This window comes from Primulina huaijiensis, chromosome 16 (assembly GCF_012295235.1).
Source record: "Primulina huaijiensis isolate GDHJ02 chromosome 16, ASM1229523v2, whole genome shotgun sequence".
Classification (NCBI taxonomy): Eukaryota; Viridiplantae; Streptophyta; class Magnoliopsida; order Lamiales; family Gesneriaceae; genus Primulina; species Primulina huaijiensis.
The window spans coordinates 17,476,521-17,490,700 of NC_133321.1; the positions used below are offsets into that span (position 1 = coordinate 17,476,521).

General features: G+C 37.2%; 3 protein-coding genes across 18 annotated transcripts; 2 read left to right on the forward strand and 1 right to left on the reverse strand.

Moving 5' to 3' along the window:
- Nucleotides 1–438: 438 nt before the first annotated feature.
- Nucleotides 439–2,067, reverse strand: LOC140960721 (DNA topoisomerase 6 subunit A-like). The gene has a single exon (XM_073418968.1). The coding sequence runs from the start codon at nucleotides 1,994–1,996 to the stop codon at nucleotides 707–709; it is 1,290 nt and encodes a 429-aa protein (XP_073275069.1). The 5' UTR covers nucleotides 1,997–2,067; the 3' UTR covers nucleotides 439–706.
- Nucleotides 2,068–4,431: 2,364 nt separating this feature from the next.
- LOC140961989 (adenylate kinase-like) lies at nucleotides 4,432–7,585 on the forward strand. Its single transcript, XM_073420820.1, has 4 exons — nucleotides 4,432–4,846; nucleotides 5,525–5,665; nucleotides 6,575–6,847; nucleotides 7,150–7,585. The coding sequence occupies exons 1-4, from the start codon at nucleotides 4,556–4,558 to the stop codon at nucleotides 7,291–7,293; spliced, it is 849 nt and encodes a 282-aa protein (XP_073276921.1). The 5' UTR covers nucleotides 4,432–4,555; the 3' UTR covers nucleotides 7,294–7,585.
- A 729-nt stretch (nucleotides 7,586–8,314) lies between these two features.
- Nucleotides 8,315–14,180, forward strand: LOC140961987 (two-component response regulator-like APRR7). Of its 16 annotated transcripts, none has more exons than XM_073420815.1 (10): nucleotides 8,315–8,630; nucleotides 8,918–9,004; nucleotides 9,293–9,560; nucleotides 10,340–10,501; nucleotides 10,595–10,728; nucleotides 11,442–11,603; nucleotides 12,152–12,332; nucleotides 12,403–12,829; nucleotides 12,953–13,709; nucleotides 13,856–14,180. In XM_073420815.1, the coding sequence occupies exons 3-10, from the start codon at nucleotides 9,311–9,313 to the stop codon at nucleotides 13,961–13,963; spliced, it is 2,181 nt and encodes a 726-aa protein (XP_073276916.1). In that variant the 5' UTR covers nucleotides 8,315–8,630; nucleotides 8,918–9,004; nucleotides 9,293–9,310; the 3' UTR covers nucleotides 13,964–14,180. The 16 variants fall into 16 exon arrangements, with proteins under 16 accessions (XP_073276916.1, XP_073276917.1, XP_073276913.1 ...); XM_073420816.1 differs by having other exon boundaries at nucleotides 8,970–9,004; XM_073420812.1 differs by having other exon boundaries at nucleotides 8,316–8,630; nucleotides 9,240–9,560.

Here is a 14,180-nt window from a genome sequence, read left to right on the forward strand (position 1 = left end):
AACCGATCGATTTAGTAATTAAAACAGATTAAACTGAACCGATATTTAAAAAAAAGTGTTTTTTACTTTATATTTTTTTCACTACTAATCTAATTTTATTAAATTCAAAGACTCAATAAAATAAAATCACAAGTGATAGAATAATTATAATTATTTAGGACTTAAAATAATAAAATTAGACTTTTGTTTAAAACTCAATAATTTTTTTCTAGATATGTTTAAATCCCAATAAAAAAAATAAAAATTGTAAAATATCTTATCCAATAATAATTTTAATTATATATAAAAATATCGTTTAATCGGTTTAACCGAATCTTTACATACAAATTCGTTTCATTTTTTCTTGTATCATCGAAATGCTTCACAAACTATTTGCCTCCAACAATTTGCCTGACCAAACCGGATCCTCCATCTAAAGCAGTTGAAAGGGGAAAAAACTAATATGCAAATTGACCCTACTTGTCCATAGGGGATACACAATGACCAATCTTGGACAGGTAAAAAGATGCATTGAATTACACAGCAGTTCACTGTAAATCAAGCCATAATGCTAAGTTATGCTAGTCATCTTCCATTCTTCTGAGTTCAAATCAAGCCATAACTTTCGGCCTTTCTTGATATATATCCACTTCCTAATACTGGTACAATGACATATCTTCAAATTCCAGTAATTGAGTGTTGAAAGGGGAGGAATTTTACTAGCATTTTAGAGCCAATCCTTCTGTTGCAACTTTAGTGGCAAGTAAACCTCGGTGAGATACTGAAACCCAAAAGTGCTCAGAGCCTGAATCTCGGCCTTCTGCTTCGACTTCACCATCAAATTCAACTCTTCCACCCACCCGGGATTCTTCTTCACAAAATCCTCCTCCAATAAATCTTTACCAGTTTTGATATCCTGCTCTGTCATAGGCAACCTACATTGCTCCGGAATCTTGTACTTATCAAGATCACTGGGACGTATTCCCAACCATTTTATGTCCGGGGTCGTCAAGTTTGCACTGTCATACGACATGTTCTTGGAACCACACATGTAGACGGACAGAATCTTTAGTCCGTATGGATCGCTATCCACCAATGCCAACACAGGCAACTTCAATTCCATCTTCATTTTCCTCAAGAACAATCTTGTTGCCACATCTGGCTGGCCTTTAGCGGTGACAATTATACAAGGAAACCTATTGTAAAACCTATCCTCGGCCAACCTCATGTACGCAGCATCTTTCTCCACTAGGAGGACAAACAATGCATCACTCTGCATATCCCCAACTCTATCTATATTGGGAGGTATGGCTTTTCCTCCCATTCCCATTTTGGTGCAATCAATCATGTCGCCATTATCACTAAATATCAGCCTCCCAACAACCACCCCTTTTTCCGCAGCAACCACATTGAGGCTTGACCTCGTGCATCCAAGAATGCAGGAGACATCATCGAGTATGGCGTCGGACTGGGTCTGATCTTGGAAGAGCTTGACATCGGTGTAGAAGAGATCACGCTTGGTAACATGGATGCTCTTCAGACACAGCTGATGGACGAGCTGGAGAATACGAGTTGTGATGGTGGCTTTCCGGACGCTGGAGACGGCGGCGAATGGCCGAGCGGATGATTTGTCTTTAAGCACGATACGATCGAGCTCGGGAACGTAGAGCTGGTTGGCGGCGGAGCGAGATGGCACTGAGAAGGAGAATCCGTTGCCGGAGAGAATGGAGTGTGCGAGAGAGAGGACGAGGGATTCGATGGTCGATTGAACGGATGAAAGAGGGAGGTCCGAGACTTCACGGCAGGTTGTGGAGAGGTTGAGGTCGGAGAGGCCAAGGGGTTTCGTTGAGGCCGCGGAGGTGGACGCAGCTGACTTCAGAGTTCGAAGTGTTTGGAGGATGGTGGAGTCGGGTTTAAGCTTGGATTTGAATTGAACCGGGTCCGAGTCAGAGTCAGAGTCAGAGTCGGAGTCGGAGGTTGCACGGCGGCGCTTTTTCGTGTCCGCCATTGTTGCCATCGGCGAAATGGAGGCGGTAGTTCCTAGGGTTTTTATCTTACGACGTCGTTTTCTTCCGCTCGAAGAAGGGTTTTAAACAAATAAAACAAAAAAACATTCGGCTCCTTTGATAAACCAGCCACTGGGAGATATGACCTCGGGCCCCTCCTTTTAAATTTGTATTTACTTACAATTTCTAAAATTATATTTTTAAAACTATTATTATTATTATTATTATTATTATTATTTAATTATTAATATATATGAAAGTTTATAAAGATATCAAAAACACAAAAAAAATAAAATAAAATGATAATATTATTAAAATAATGTTTGCAATAACTTATTTTAAATTTCTACATATAATTTACAAATATTTCATTAACTATACGCTTAAAAATAATTAAAATAACTTCTTACAAAAACTATCTAGGTCTAAAAATCCATGATGCTTAAAAAGTGTAATGATGTGCGGGTTTCCCTCGTTTTAATTTTTTCTCTTAATTTTCTAAAATTAAATTTTTTAAAATATTGTTAATAAAATATATGATTTTATTTTTTTAGCAGTTTTGATATCCTGCACACCTACCGTGCACACCTATGTGAGCACCGATGAGGTGTCACTCACCTATTCGATGTTATGAAATATAGAAAAATTGCGCATCCAATGGGTGAGTGACACATCATCGGTGCTCACATAGGTGTGCAGGATATCAAAACTGATTTTTTTTAGAATGCAATTGTTGATTTCTACACATAAGTAGATAAATTAATTTAAGATAATTAATTGGAATAAACTTTCCAAATAAGAAGTAAGAGTAATCGAATAACACATATAACAATAAATTATGTGGATGAATTACATTATGTAGGAAGAAGAACGAACAATATGAATGAATAATTTTTTTACGTAAAAGTTGTTTTTGTTGAGTTTTGATGCTCTGTTTAATGTTTTCGATATGAAGAGACATGTTGATTTATCAAAGTGAGATTGTCTTGGTCCATAAAACTGAATTTATACGGACATCGATCCAATGAAAATTGATACCCCCATAAGTATCCGGGTCATGGATGACCCAAGAAGATAGTTGGATAGCGCAGATTAGAGCCAGCGTACAGGGTACTTTCTTGAAAACCTGGGCAATTTTTCTCCTCCCGGGTAATCACCCAATAGCCCGGGCTTTCCAACAAAAGCTCGGGTACCTTATCACCCCGACCACCTCGAGAATCGCACCACACTCGAGTGTGATTGATACATGTCATCTAATCTGTCAAAACCACTTGTGCTTGGAGTGTCCTAGAAGTCATCAGAAGCTATGTTATGGGCAGCGAACTTGCCATACTTAGTAGGTGGCGCGAAAAACAAGGTACCTACCCATTTTCTATTATAAATAGCAGGTATTAATGTCATTTACAGATTCTGAAACCTTTGAACTCTCAAGCACTTACATATTTTCTCTCGAATATTGCTTGTGTTCATCTAAAAACCCGCTGACTTAAGCATCGGAGTGGCCACGCCGGACACACCTCCGACGCCCATTTACGAGTTCATTCCCTTGTTTGCAGGTGCTATTGAAGCCATTATCTTCACTCAAATTCTCAAACATTATAAATTATTGATTTGATCTGTTAGAGCTCCTTACCCGGCCCATCCATTTCAGCGTGTTCAAAAAAAAAAAAAAAAAAAAAAAAAAAAACTCGTAAATCATGCAAATGTTCGTGAAAACATTGCAACGGGTGCAGGGGCCGAGGAGCGCCATTTCCAGTCGCCCCGCATCCCACAGCCTTGTCCCTGAAAAACTGGACAGAAGCGGGCACGCGGGGGCTAGTCGAAGACAGGGTGTCTTGCACAGTCTAGAAAATCTAGGTAGCACTCGGTGTGTAATTTTTTCCTCCTCTGGTTTTTTTTTTCCCAAGTCTTTTTCAGTGTTCGTGGCTTAATTTCAATTCATTAAACTCAACAAATTCAACATGATGGGTAGTGGGTTCCATGTCTATCATTGATAAAAACAAGAATTCTCAAAAATAACATTATTATATTAAAAATAATATGAAATGTATTATTCATAAATATTAAATAGTCTATAGTAATACATTTCTTTTAAAATTGACAACAACAACAATAAAAACGTGTACCAGTAAATTTTTTTTATAAATAAAAACCAAACCAATACAATCGAATTATAATTGATTAGTTCAGTTAAACCAATACAATTCAAGAATTTTTTAAAAATAAAATAAAAAGATATTCATTATTACAAAGTACATATTTTGTGAGGCAGTCTCACGCATATATTTCCATGAGACGGATCGATTTTATCAGTTATTATAATAAAAAATAATAAAAACAATATTTTTTATGAATCAAATCAATATTCAACTATTAAATTAACTTGATATCATCTTATTTTTGTGGTTATAATATGAGATGATATTAAATACCAGCACTCGCAAAGGAATAAGGATGTGCATGCTTGTTTAGTCCATACACATATTTAGTAAGTTAGATCCCTGAATCCCCACCCAGCCTCACCGCAATCCAAGCCGCCGCCGTAAAATCCTTCTTCACCACCATAACCAATGGCGGCTGTTCCCCGCCTTTTCAGATCATCCTCCTCCGCCCCATCATTTTCTCTCATCCGAAGGTCTCTATCCTCGGTGGCCGCCGCACAGTCACCCAAGCCACACCAATCAAACGCTTCCAGCACAATTCCCGCCGGAAGGAATGTTCAGTGGGTATTTTTGGGATGCCCTGGTGTAGGAAAAGGCACCTATGCTAGTCGACTTTCCGATCTTCTCGGGGTGCCGCATATCGCCACCGGCGATCTGGTTCGGGAAGAGCTCTCCTCCTCTGGCCCGCTATCCAAAGAAGTACACCTTTTTTCCCTAACAATTTCATATCCTTATTTTTATATTTTTGTTTATAAATCGGTAGGTCACGGTAGTGGGATATGTTTTTTCATTAATTGTGATTTTGAGAGGGGGGGGGGGTGTTGTTTGGTCTGATACTTTGATTCTGAAGAAATCTTTAGTGGTAGAGGCGACTTTTGAAGTCTCCTGCCGAATGAACAAAAATCTTCATTTAACTTTTATACAGTTGCTTCTGTATTTTGATCTACCAATTTAAAAATATCAGCTGAGTTAATTGCGTAACTTTCCAAGATGGTAAGAAGCTTTGAAAAGCCATGAGCAGGACGTTCTGAGGCACACTCAAGTTCCGTCTACTTCAGCAATAAGAAATATATTATTCTTAGAAAAGTTAAGAACTTGAGCGACTGTATAATAGGTGCAAATTTAGGAAGCATATAGACCATACTGAGTGTCCACGTTCATGAGTTTTGATTTCTTTTACTTCTGGAAATGGCTTAACATGCAAATTCGCGAACATACTGAATATTGCGAATGGTTTTACTGATTTGGGTGTGTGGAGGGTTGTTGGGATGCATCATAGAATCTGAAGTTTCAAACAACAAATAAAAACTCTGTTTTTCTATCACGTTTGTTCTTTTTGTACTTTGATTGAATGTTTTTCTATGTTCTCATTCACAGCTTGTAGAGATCGTAAATCAGGGTAAATTGGTGTCCGATGAGATCATTATAAACTTATTGTCAAAGAGGCTTGAGATGGGAGAGGTCAATGGAGAATCAGGGTTCATACTCGACGGTTTTCCTCGCACAGTCCGACAAGCAGTAAGTGGCTCATTTTTGTAGTTGTTTTCGATCTTAATTAGATTTCAGCTTGAATCGGGTCCTGATATACATCCTCTAACTGCGATCAGCTTGCTTTCTTGCACCCGTCTTAGCGCCCTACATTGTAATATGAAGTTTATGATTTGGTAGGGCCTAAGCAGCGGGGTTGTGGTTGCAGGTCCTGACGTGGTTGTCATAGGGCATTGCATTCTAATAATTCTAGATACTATTATGCTGGTGTAGATGGTTTGTATCAGATGATTTGTTAATAGTTGCCTGTACGATTGACAAGTGTTATGAACTCAGTTACTTGATTGTTGGAACCAATGATATAAAGAAACACTTTTTAATGGAAGGGAGTACTGGTAACTTATTTTTTAATTCATTTTATCTATTTGGAATATATTTTTATTTTATGCTACGTAAATCTTTCTTTCCACATTATAGCAAGCCAGGAGTCATAATCATTGTATTATTTGTTTTGAATTTGAATACTGGAAATTCTAGTTTGGAACATTCTGCATACTGGAACATTCTGGTTTCAGCTTACAGTTAGGAATTAACCTTACTATAAGGTCCTCTGGGCTGTCAGTTAGAGGTCTAAATGCCCGATTCCTTCCTTAAGGGAAGGGTTATTTGACTTTTACTTGGAAACTGGCTCTTTATCTAAACCTCCGTACCAAACAAGAAAAACCCGGATGAGAGAGGTGGATCAGCTTTTCTGTAATGACAAAACAAGAAAGTCCGGTGGATTGGGGATTTTACCGTCTTCTAGCGTTTACCTTCCTCCTTCCCATTATTTCTTCATTCTTACTGGAAATGCCAACTGTGTGGGGGAAGAACTTACTCGTTTATCTGGAAGATGTATAAAATGCATTACTGAAAAGTTGCATTCCCCCCCTAATGCAGGAAATATTGGATGAAGTGACAGACATCGACCTGGTGGTGAATTTGAAGCTCCCAGAGAGTGTACTCGTAGAAAAATGCCTTGGAAGAAGGATTTGCGGCCAATGCGGGAAGAATTTTAATGTTGCTACTATAAATGTCAAGGGTGAAAATGGTAATCCTGACATAACTATGGCCCCACTTCCTCCTCCTCCTCAGTGTGCTTCAAAGCTCATAACTCGTTCGGATGATACTGAAGCTATCATAAAAGAAAGGCTTCACGTGTATGATGAAAAGGTACTGCTTCTGTCCGTGCTCGCCCTCCCTGTTTTTGCCTTGTAAGGAGATGGAATTTAGGGGAAAAGATAATTTTTATAATTTCTTGAATAATAGAGTATCTTTGTACAGTTTGATATCAAAGAAGATGACAGGTTAAGATCTTTTATTTGTGGCCATGTTAGTTGTCTGGATCTTAGGCAATCAATCCTCAGAAACAAAGATTACATCTTGTTTGCGAGTTTGCAAATTTGAGAATATAGGCCGAGATTAAACCCAATTTTCCATAACTAGTTTCGTTCTCTTTCTTTTAAATGATGCAGAGTCAGCCAGTCGAGGGTTTCTATCGGGACCAAGGAAAGCTTCTGGAATTCAATTTACCTGGAGGCATCCCAGAATCATGGCCGAAGTTGCTGGAAGCACTAAACCTAGATGATAACGAAGTTAAACAGTATGCCACGGCATGATCAGTCGCCATGCATGTCTTCACTTCTTGCTCAGACTTTTTTTTTGCAGAAAACATTATATTTATTCGAATCCCCTTTCACACTTCTCAATATTCGGGCAAAATAACAAAACAGTCGAGTTATTGGCCGTTGATCATAGTGGCTGTTGTCTTTCGTGCTTCTTATTTTTCGGTTGCAGAATTTTGTTGTAACATTATAGCAGTGAATAGCTGCAGTCTTGCAGCCTGAAATTGATTTTTTGTAATAAGAATTCACTGACAGATTACCAAATATGATGATATGATATTCTTTATTTCCGTCGTCGATGTATTTTGAGTAAATCACCATTTTGTATAATTTGCACCTTATGTCTTTGAGATTTTTCACCCACTTTCTTGCCATAATTGAGCATTCGAGGTGAGATTTAAGAAATGTCATTGACAGGATGGTTTTGTATCCAAACTCACCCGGTGCAAACTCGAAGTGGCATCACCTCCTAACTTCATGGTTATTTCATAGGTTCATACCAAAAATTTACGGATAAGAGGAGGAAAAAAAACCATGAGTTAAAGGGCAAATTATGTATCCTTTCGGAAGTTTATCTATCCTCTAACAGATGGATAATAGTTAATACACACCGTTGCCAAAAAAAAGTAATATTGTCAATAATAAATTTAAAAAGATAAACAATACATTTAATTGAATTGTAAATAATAGAAATAAAGTAAACAAATAAAACGAAAATAAATGATATGCTCGACTTCATATTCTAGTATAAATAATTTTTTTTATCAACCACGTGATATTGTATAATTACATTCAACCTTATAAAAGAAGCATACTACTACGTCTCATTTCATATTAGTTTTATAAAATATTTCTAATTAAATAAAGTATTTTCACAATATAAATATATACCGTCAAAAATAAGTTACCGACACGTATAAAATTCCCCTGTTTAGTTTAAGTTAAGGACGGTGGCATTTTCGTCTTTTCGGCCACATCGCAGGCGATTCCATCATGTATTTGACGTCGTCAACAGTTTGTGACCTTTCGTCATAACGGCGTTTTTGCATCCGTAGATTTCAGATATTTGTTTTATAAAGAGCCACGTGTAGACCGATTAGCAGGCTTCAAATCCAAATTGATTCGGTCCATGAGCTTGCACTCTCGTCTTTAGATTTGGTCCACGCCATATGTCCACATCATCCGATCGATCATACGTGGCATCTCTCTCCTACGTGTCGTGCGCGGATCCACCCATCGTCCACGTCGACACCGGGATTCGACAAATTGCTTCCACCTGAAGTCCCAGTATTTACCAAAACCAGTCGACACCCACCCCTTACCTCAAAAAGGTTGGCCTTATATTATATATATTTTCGAACCCTGATGATTTGGTTATATTTGGATGTGATTTATTGTTTGTTGCTAGTTATTTTACATTCGCGCTCTGTTTCTTCTTTAATTTAATTTCTTCATTTTTATCAAAATTTGTAGGAGAAATTGGAATTGTTGACGGTCGATTTGTTGCGTAAGGATGAGCTAGGAAGGTCTTGCTGCCTAGTTTTGAAAACCCATTTCTCTGTTTCGGTTTTTGAATTGTTTGTTTAAATGTCTAATGTTTGTGTGTTTCTTTTGTTAGGGTTTGGAGTACAGTTTGTTTGATGACGCTATGTTCTGTTGTGTACCTTCAGGGCTTTGAGGAATCTTTCTGAACAGACGGAACAAGGTTCGATTCTGAATTTTAGGGTTGAATTAAGAAGCTACTTATCTGATTTTGCTTCCTCGTTCTTTGTTTACCTACCTAGAATTTAGTTGAGGGTCATTCTTACTGCTGTTGGATGGAAGAAATTTGGTTTACGAGAGGTTTGGATGGAGGGATTTTTTTAAGTGATAGGATTTGAAATGAAATGTTTTAATAGAATTTCATATCTGATCTGTGTTTTTATTTATGAAGGTTTTAGTTTCCTTGACAATGCTTTATCAGAGATTTTCATATAAGTGATTTGGGATCCAGTTGGTGGGGTTGTTTATCATGAATATTGAAGCTAATGAAGAAAAAGGGTCACTGGATGAGGATAGAGGCGCTAAAGATGAGAATGCTGGAGGCGCGACCGAGTTAGAAACTCCTGGGGAGGTGCAAATCCAACACCAGCCGTCTCAAGGGACATTGGTCTGTTGGGAGAGATTTCTTCACGTGAGATCCATTCGGGTCTTGCTCGTGGAGAATGATCATTCTACTCGCCATGTTGTTTCTGCTCTACTCAGGAACTGTAATTACGAAGGTTGGTCCGTTAAATTATGCTGAAGAAGGCTTCTTGCAACTGCTTAATGTTGTGATCAAAATCTACGATAGTTGTCGTGACCACTATTGTGTTAATGTTGTGGATTGAAGTTCAAGATTTTTAATTCTTTCAGGTTTCCACACCATCCATATACTTTATGGCAAAATAATTCTCTAAATGAACAATACATGGCGATAAAACTTTTACAAGTAGTTCATATTTTTGCATGTTGTTTTGGAAAACAAAAGTGTAGAAGGTTCAAATTTTACAAGTCACACAGGAATTTCAACTAACGTCTTAATGATAGCAATTTGCAGTTCACTTTTTCTATGAAATTTATTCCTACTCATGTTTCCATGAAAGGAGAACAAATGACAGAAAGTTGTGAAACTCAAGAAAAAGATCTAATATAATACCAAATGAATAATTCGAGATGAAAATCATGTGAGATTTGCTTTGATAGCAATTTGCAGTTCACTTTTCCTATGTATTTATATCGTGCACAGAAAAAATGGATGGCGGGGTTTAAGAGTTGACATACAGATGTCAGAATCTTTAAAATATTTTTATTTGAAGTAGTGGAAATATTTTCTTTTGCATGTAAAGCGTTGGCTATCAATTTTTTTTTTTTTTTTTTTTTTTTTTTTANGGATAAATAGTATACAGATATTAAATTAAAGAAAGCGTATGTTTTTCTGGTCCCCTTCAATAAGTTAATGTTTCATGAAATGAAAAGTTATATATGATTATTTGGCTCGAGTCTGAAACAATCTATGCAGTACTAGATGCTGCTAATGGACTGCAAGCATGGAAAATCTTACAAGATCTCACCAACCATGTTGACCTTGTCTTGACGGGGGTGGTAATGCCTAATTTATCTGGAATAGCTCTTCTATGCAAGATTATGAGCCACAAAACTCGCAAGAATATTCCTGTCATTAGTGAGTAACTGTTCGCTTTTATCGGTATAATAATTTTTTATGCTATGTAATAGAGATGCTATTAACTCGACCCTGGATGATATTTTCATGTAGTGATGTCATCAAATGATTCTATGGGATTAGTTGTAATGTGTCTGTCTAAAGGCGCAGTTGACTTCTTGGTGAAACCTATTCGGAAAAATGAGCTTAAGAACCTTTGGCAGCATGTCTGGAGGAGATGCCACAGTGTGAGTCATCTCTACTTCTTACCCTATTTGAGAACCATGAGCTTGTGCACCATAAAAATACATAAATAAAGACATTACATAGGGTATTATGTTACCTGTATATTATGTTTACATATGGATATACCTCTGCGTTGATTGTAATTGTGTCTGAGTTCATGAAGTTGTCATTCAGCAGTATTTTTTTGGCATTATTTTTTGATATTTTCTGTACAATTATCAATGCAAAAGAACAGTTTTCATAAGTATGAATAGAATTGTGCTAACACTGAAAAACAGGATGTTTGAGATTTTCTTGGATGAGTAGATTTTCCATTTTTTTTAATCTCCATCCTCCATCTATATCATCATCACAAATTTTTTCAAATATGCCTACCAAAACGAATAGAAAATCTGAACTGTTTGAAATTGATGAAAATCAACTTAGGTTAAAGTACATGATAGGAGCCTTCATGACAAATTGAAAATGGTCTCTAAGTACTCTACACTTATGTCCATGCCCAAGTTTGGCAGGTGGGCCTCTTTTAACGATATTTTTTTCACATTTAGATAGAAAGTGACTCCTTGACTCGTCTTGGAGAAGGTCTTTGATGGATCTTTTAGCATGTGTTTCGCCTTTCTAATTTATCATTATTATTTGTTGTTAATAAACAAGTTTAGTTAGATTTTATCACGTACATTTTCCTAAACATACTCAATTATTTGTGCCACCTCAGTCTAGTGGAAGCGGGAGTACTGAAAGTGGAACACAAACTAAAAAATATGTAAAATCAAAAGGCTGTGAGAAATCAGAGAACAGTGAAAGCAATGATGAGGAAAATGATGGGAGCAATGGCTTAACTGTGGGTGGTGGAAGTGATGACGGGAGTGGAGCACAAGTAAGGAAGTGCTCTCTTTTATTTCTCTTGATAGGGTGCAAATCTTTGTTTTGACGGTGTCAACTTTATTAATTTGCTTGTGTACAGAAGAACCAGCAAATTTCATGTAAAATTATCTTTCGGATGATTCGTACCTTAATATTGTTCAATTTTACAAAACTCAGTTTATTCCTTTTCAACCTAATGTGAATTTGATAATGAAATCTTTAATAATTTTTGCAAATGCTACTTTCCCTTTTTCTAAAATGTTGGAAGGGTTGTTTAGCACACAAGAAACAAGTGTTAAGAATCAATGAAGAAAAACCCTGATATACCTTGGTAACCGACATGCAATAGTGGTCACATATAGTTCAATAATCATACTAAAGAGTTTATAAGATTTCAGTAGCCCACCATCTTTTTTATACTATACTGCATGCCTGAATAGAAAAGTTGTCATCATGTGATGCCATATTGAACCTGGCTTTCTTTCAAATAGTGATTATTGGTGATAAATCAATTAAAGTCTTTACATGTGAAGCCATTATAATTCGGTCCGCATTAAACAGAGCTCTTGGATAAAGCAAGCTGTAGAAGTTGAAAGTTCACAAGCTATGTCACCAATGGTTCAAGCTGCTGAGTGTCAGGATAGCATGTGTGCCCAAGTTATTCGTTCAAATGCTAAGACCTCTGGCACTAAAAGGATGCATATTTGTGTATCAGGGCGAGGTCATGAGCAAAAACCACCTGGTAATGTGTATTATGCGGCTTTGTTCTAAATTGTTTTCTTTACATGAACTGAGTAACTATGTCTCCATAGATACTGTTGAAGAGGATAAAAATTTGAAGACAAATATTCCTAAAGACTGGGAATCACAATCTGACAATCCAGTTAAAGTTCCCCTTACTCTCACGGGTCCAAATCTCAAGTCCTTGTCAGAAGTAAAATGCAATACAAGCATTAAGCAGGTTGCTGAGGGACGACCCACTCCAATGAGTGAATGCTTGTTTGAAAAGCATGAAGGTGACTGTGAAAAAACTTCTACGCCTCTCACTGATGTTAGAGAGTCTCAGTCTGTTATAGAGGTGACTAACATTTTGAACATAGGAAACAATGCAACTGATGATTTGAAGGAACCAAAATTAGAGCCTAGCTTGAAAAGGCTTAGAGGAGTTCAGGACACTGGAAGATCAGTTCAAGATGGTCGTTATATCTTGAGGCATTCTGTGCAATCTGCTTTCTCGAGGTTTGAAAGAAATTATTCAATGATAATTGTTGGATCTTTATGATTATATTCGATTAGGGAATAGCCGATTTTAGTCGTAGACAGGATTGTAGATCAGAAATTGTTACTTTAACTCTATTGTAGCAGGTATAATACATCATCAAATTTTCTCAAGGCTGCCGATGGGATTACAGGGAGTTGTTCCATAATTGGTAATAGCAATGAAGTTGCCAAAAAAGAATCTGTTGCTGATGTCCAACTTCTTTTAACTGGGAGTCTTGCGTATCGAGGCTCAAATGGAGTTAGTGACAATATAGATATGGGTTCCACCACTAATAAGCTTGCTACCCAGCCATCAATTAGGAAAGATAAGTCCAAAGCAACTTCCACAATCAATGGCTTACACCCATCTGCTTTTAAACCTATGAAAAATGATCTTAGATTATCCCAACACCGAGATAATCCACTTGTACGAGGATGCTCGAGCAAGGAGCTCGAAATCCAGCACCCCCATCATGAAAAAAATTATCACCTTAACCATCATTTTCATAACTTAGAGCCGTCATCAAATCTTGATGATTCGGAGCTAAAGAAGTTGGCGTCACACGATCCAAACTTTGCATCATCTAGTGTTTTAGGTGGACCAATTTACTATAGTCTGAATGGAAGTGCCTCAGGAAGTAACCGTGTAAGTAATGGACAAAATGGAAGCAACACTGCCATTAGTACCCCCGAGAATAATGCAGAGAGTGATGTTGGCCAAGCTGGTAAAAGTGGAAGCGGGGATGCTAATAACACGGGGGGTGGTGGAAACAAAATGGATGAGAACAAGCTTGCGCAGAGGGAGGCCGCCTTGAACAAGTTTCGTCTGAAGAGGAAGGAAAGATGCTTTACGAAAAAGGTATTTAGCACGATTCTATTAGAATTCTGTTGCCATCACATCACTATTGAGACGTGATATTTTTTGTCCCGGATTAATTAAATTCGGAGTTCATTTCTTGTTGTAAATGTTTAGTCGTGGTCTCTTATCGTTCGATCTTGCCTCAGGTACGATACCAGAACAGAAAGAAACTAGCAGAACTGCGGCCCCGTGTTCGAGGACAATTTGTAAAGAAAACGGGACGTGACAGTTCAAACGATTGCTCGGACAAATAGTACCTCGCAACTCCAGCAAATTCCTCTCTTTATCTTTGCAAGATACCACTGTTTTACATGTGAAGTATTTATGATCTAATTGTGGATTGTTCTCTTCAGTTTTACGTTGGGAATAATTCTCGTTTTGTGCTGTATATGTTGTTTAGAATAGTTTTCAGTGAATTAATTGTTTTTTTTTTCTCCAGACTCCTAATCTCAATCTAATGTTCCATAGAAA

Coding starts and splice junctions, on each gene's coding strand:
- LOC140960721 (XM_073418968.1), bottom strand. CDS start 1,996: ATGGCAACAATGGCGGACACGAAAAAGCGCCGCCGTGCAACCTCCGAC.
- LOC140961989 (XM_073420820.1), top strand. CDS start 4,556: ATGGCGGCTGTTCCCCGCCTTTTCAGATCATCCTCCTCCGCCCCATCA. Junction 4,847..5,524: donor CTGGCCCGCTATCCAAAGAA/GTACACCTTTTT, acceptor TCTCATTCACAG/CTTGTAGAGATCGTAAATCA. Junction 5,666..6,574: donor CTCGCACAGTCCGACAAGCA/GTAAGTGGCTCA, acceptor CCCCTAATGCAG/GAAATATTGGATGAAGTGAC.
- LOC140961987 (XM_073420815.1), top strand. CDS start 9,311: ATGAATATTGAAGCTAATGAAGAAAAAGGGTCACTGGATGAGGATAGA. Junction 9,561..10,339: donor CAGGAACTGTAATTACGAAG/GTTGGTCCGTTA, acceptor CAATCTATGCAG/TACTAGATGCTGCTAATGGA. Junction 10,729..11,441: donor TCTGGAGGAGATGCCACAGT/GTGAGTCATCTC, acceptor GTGCCACCTCAG/TCTAGTGGAAGCGGGAGTAC.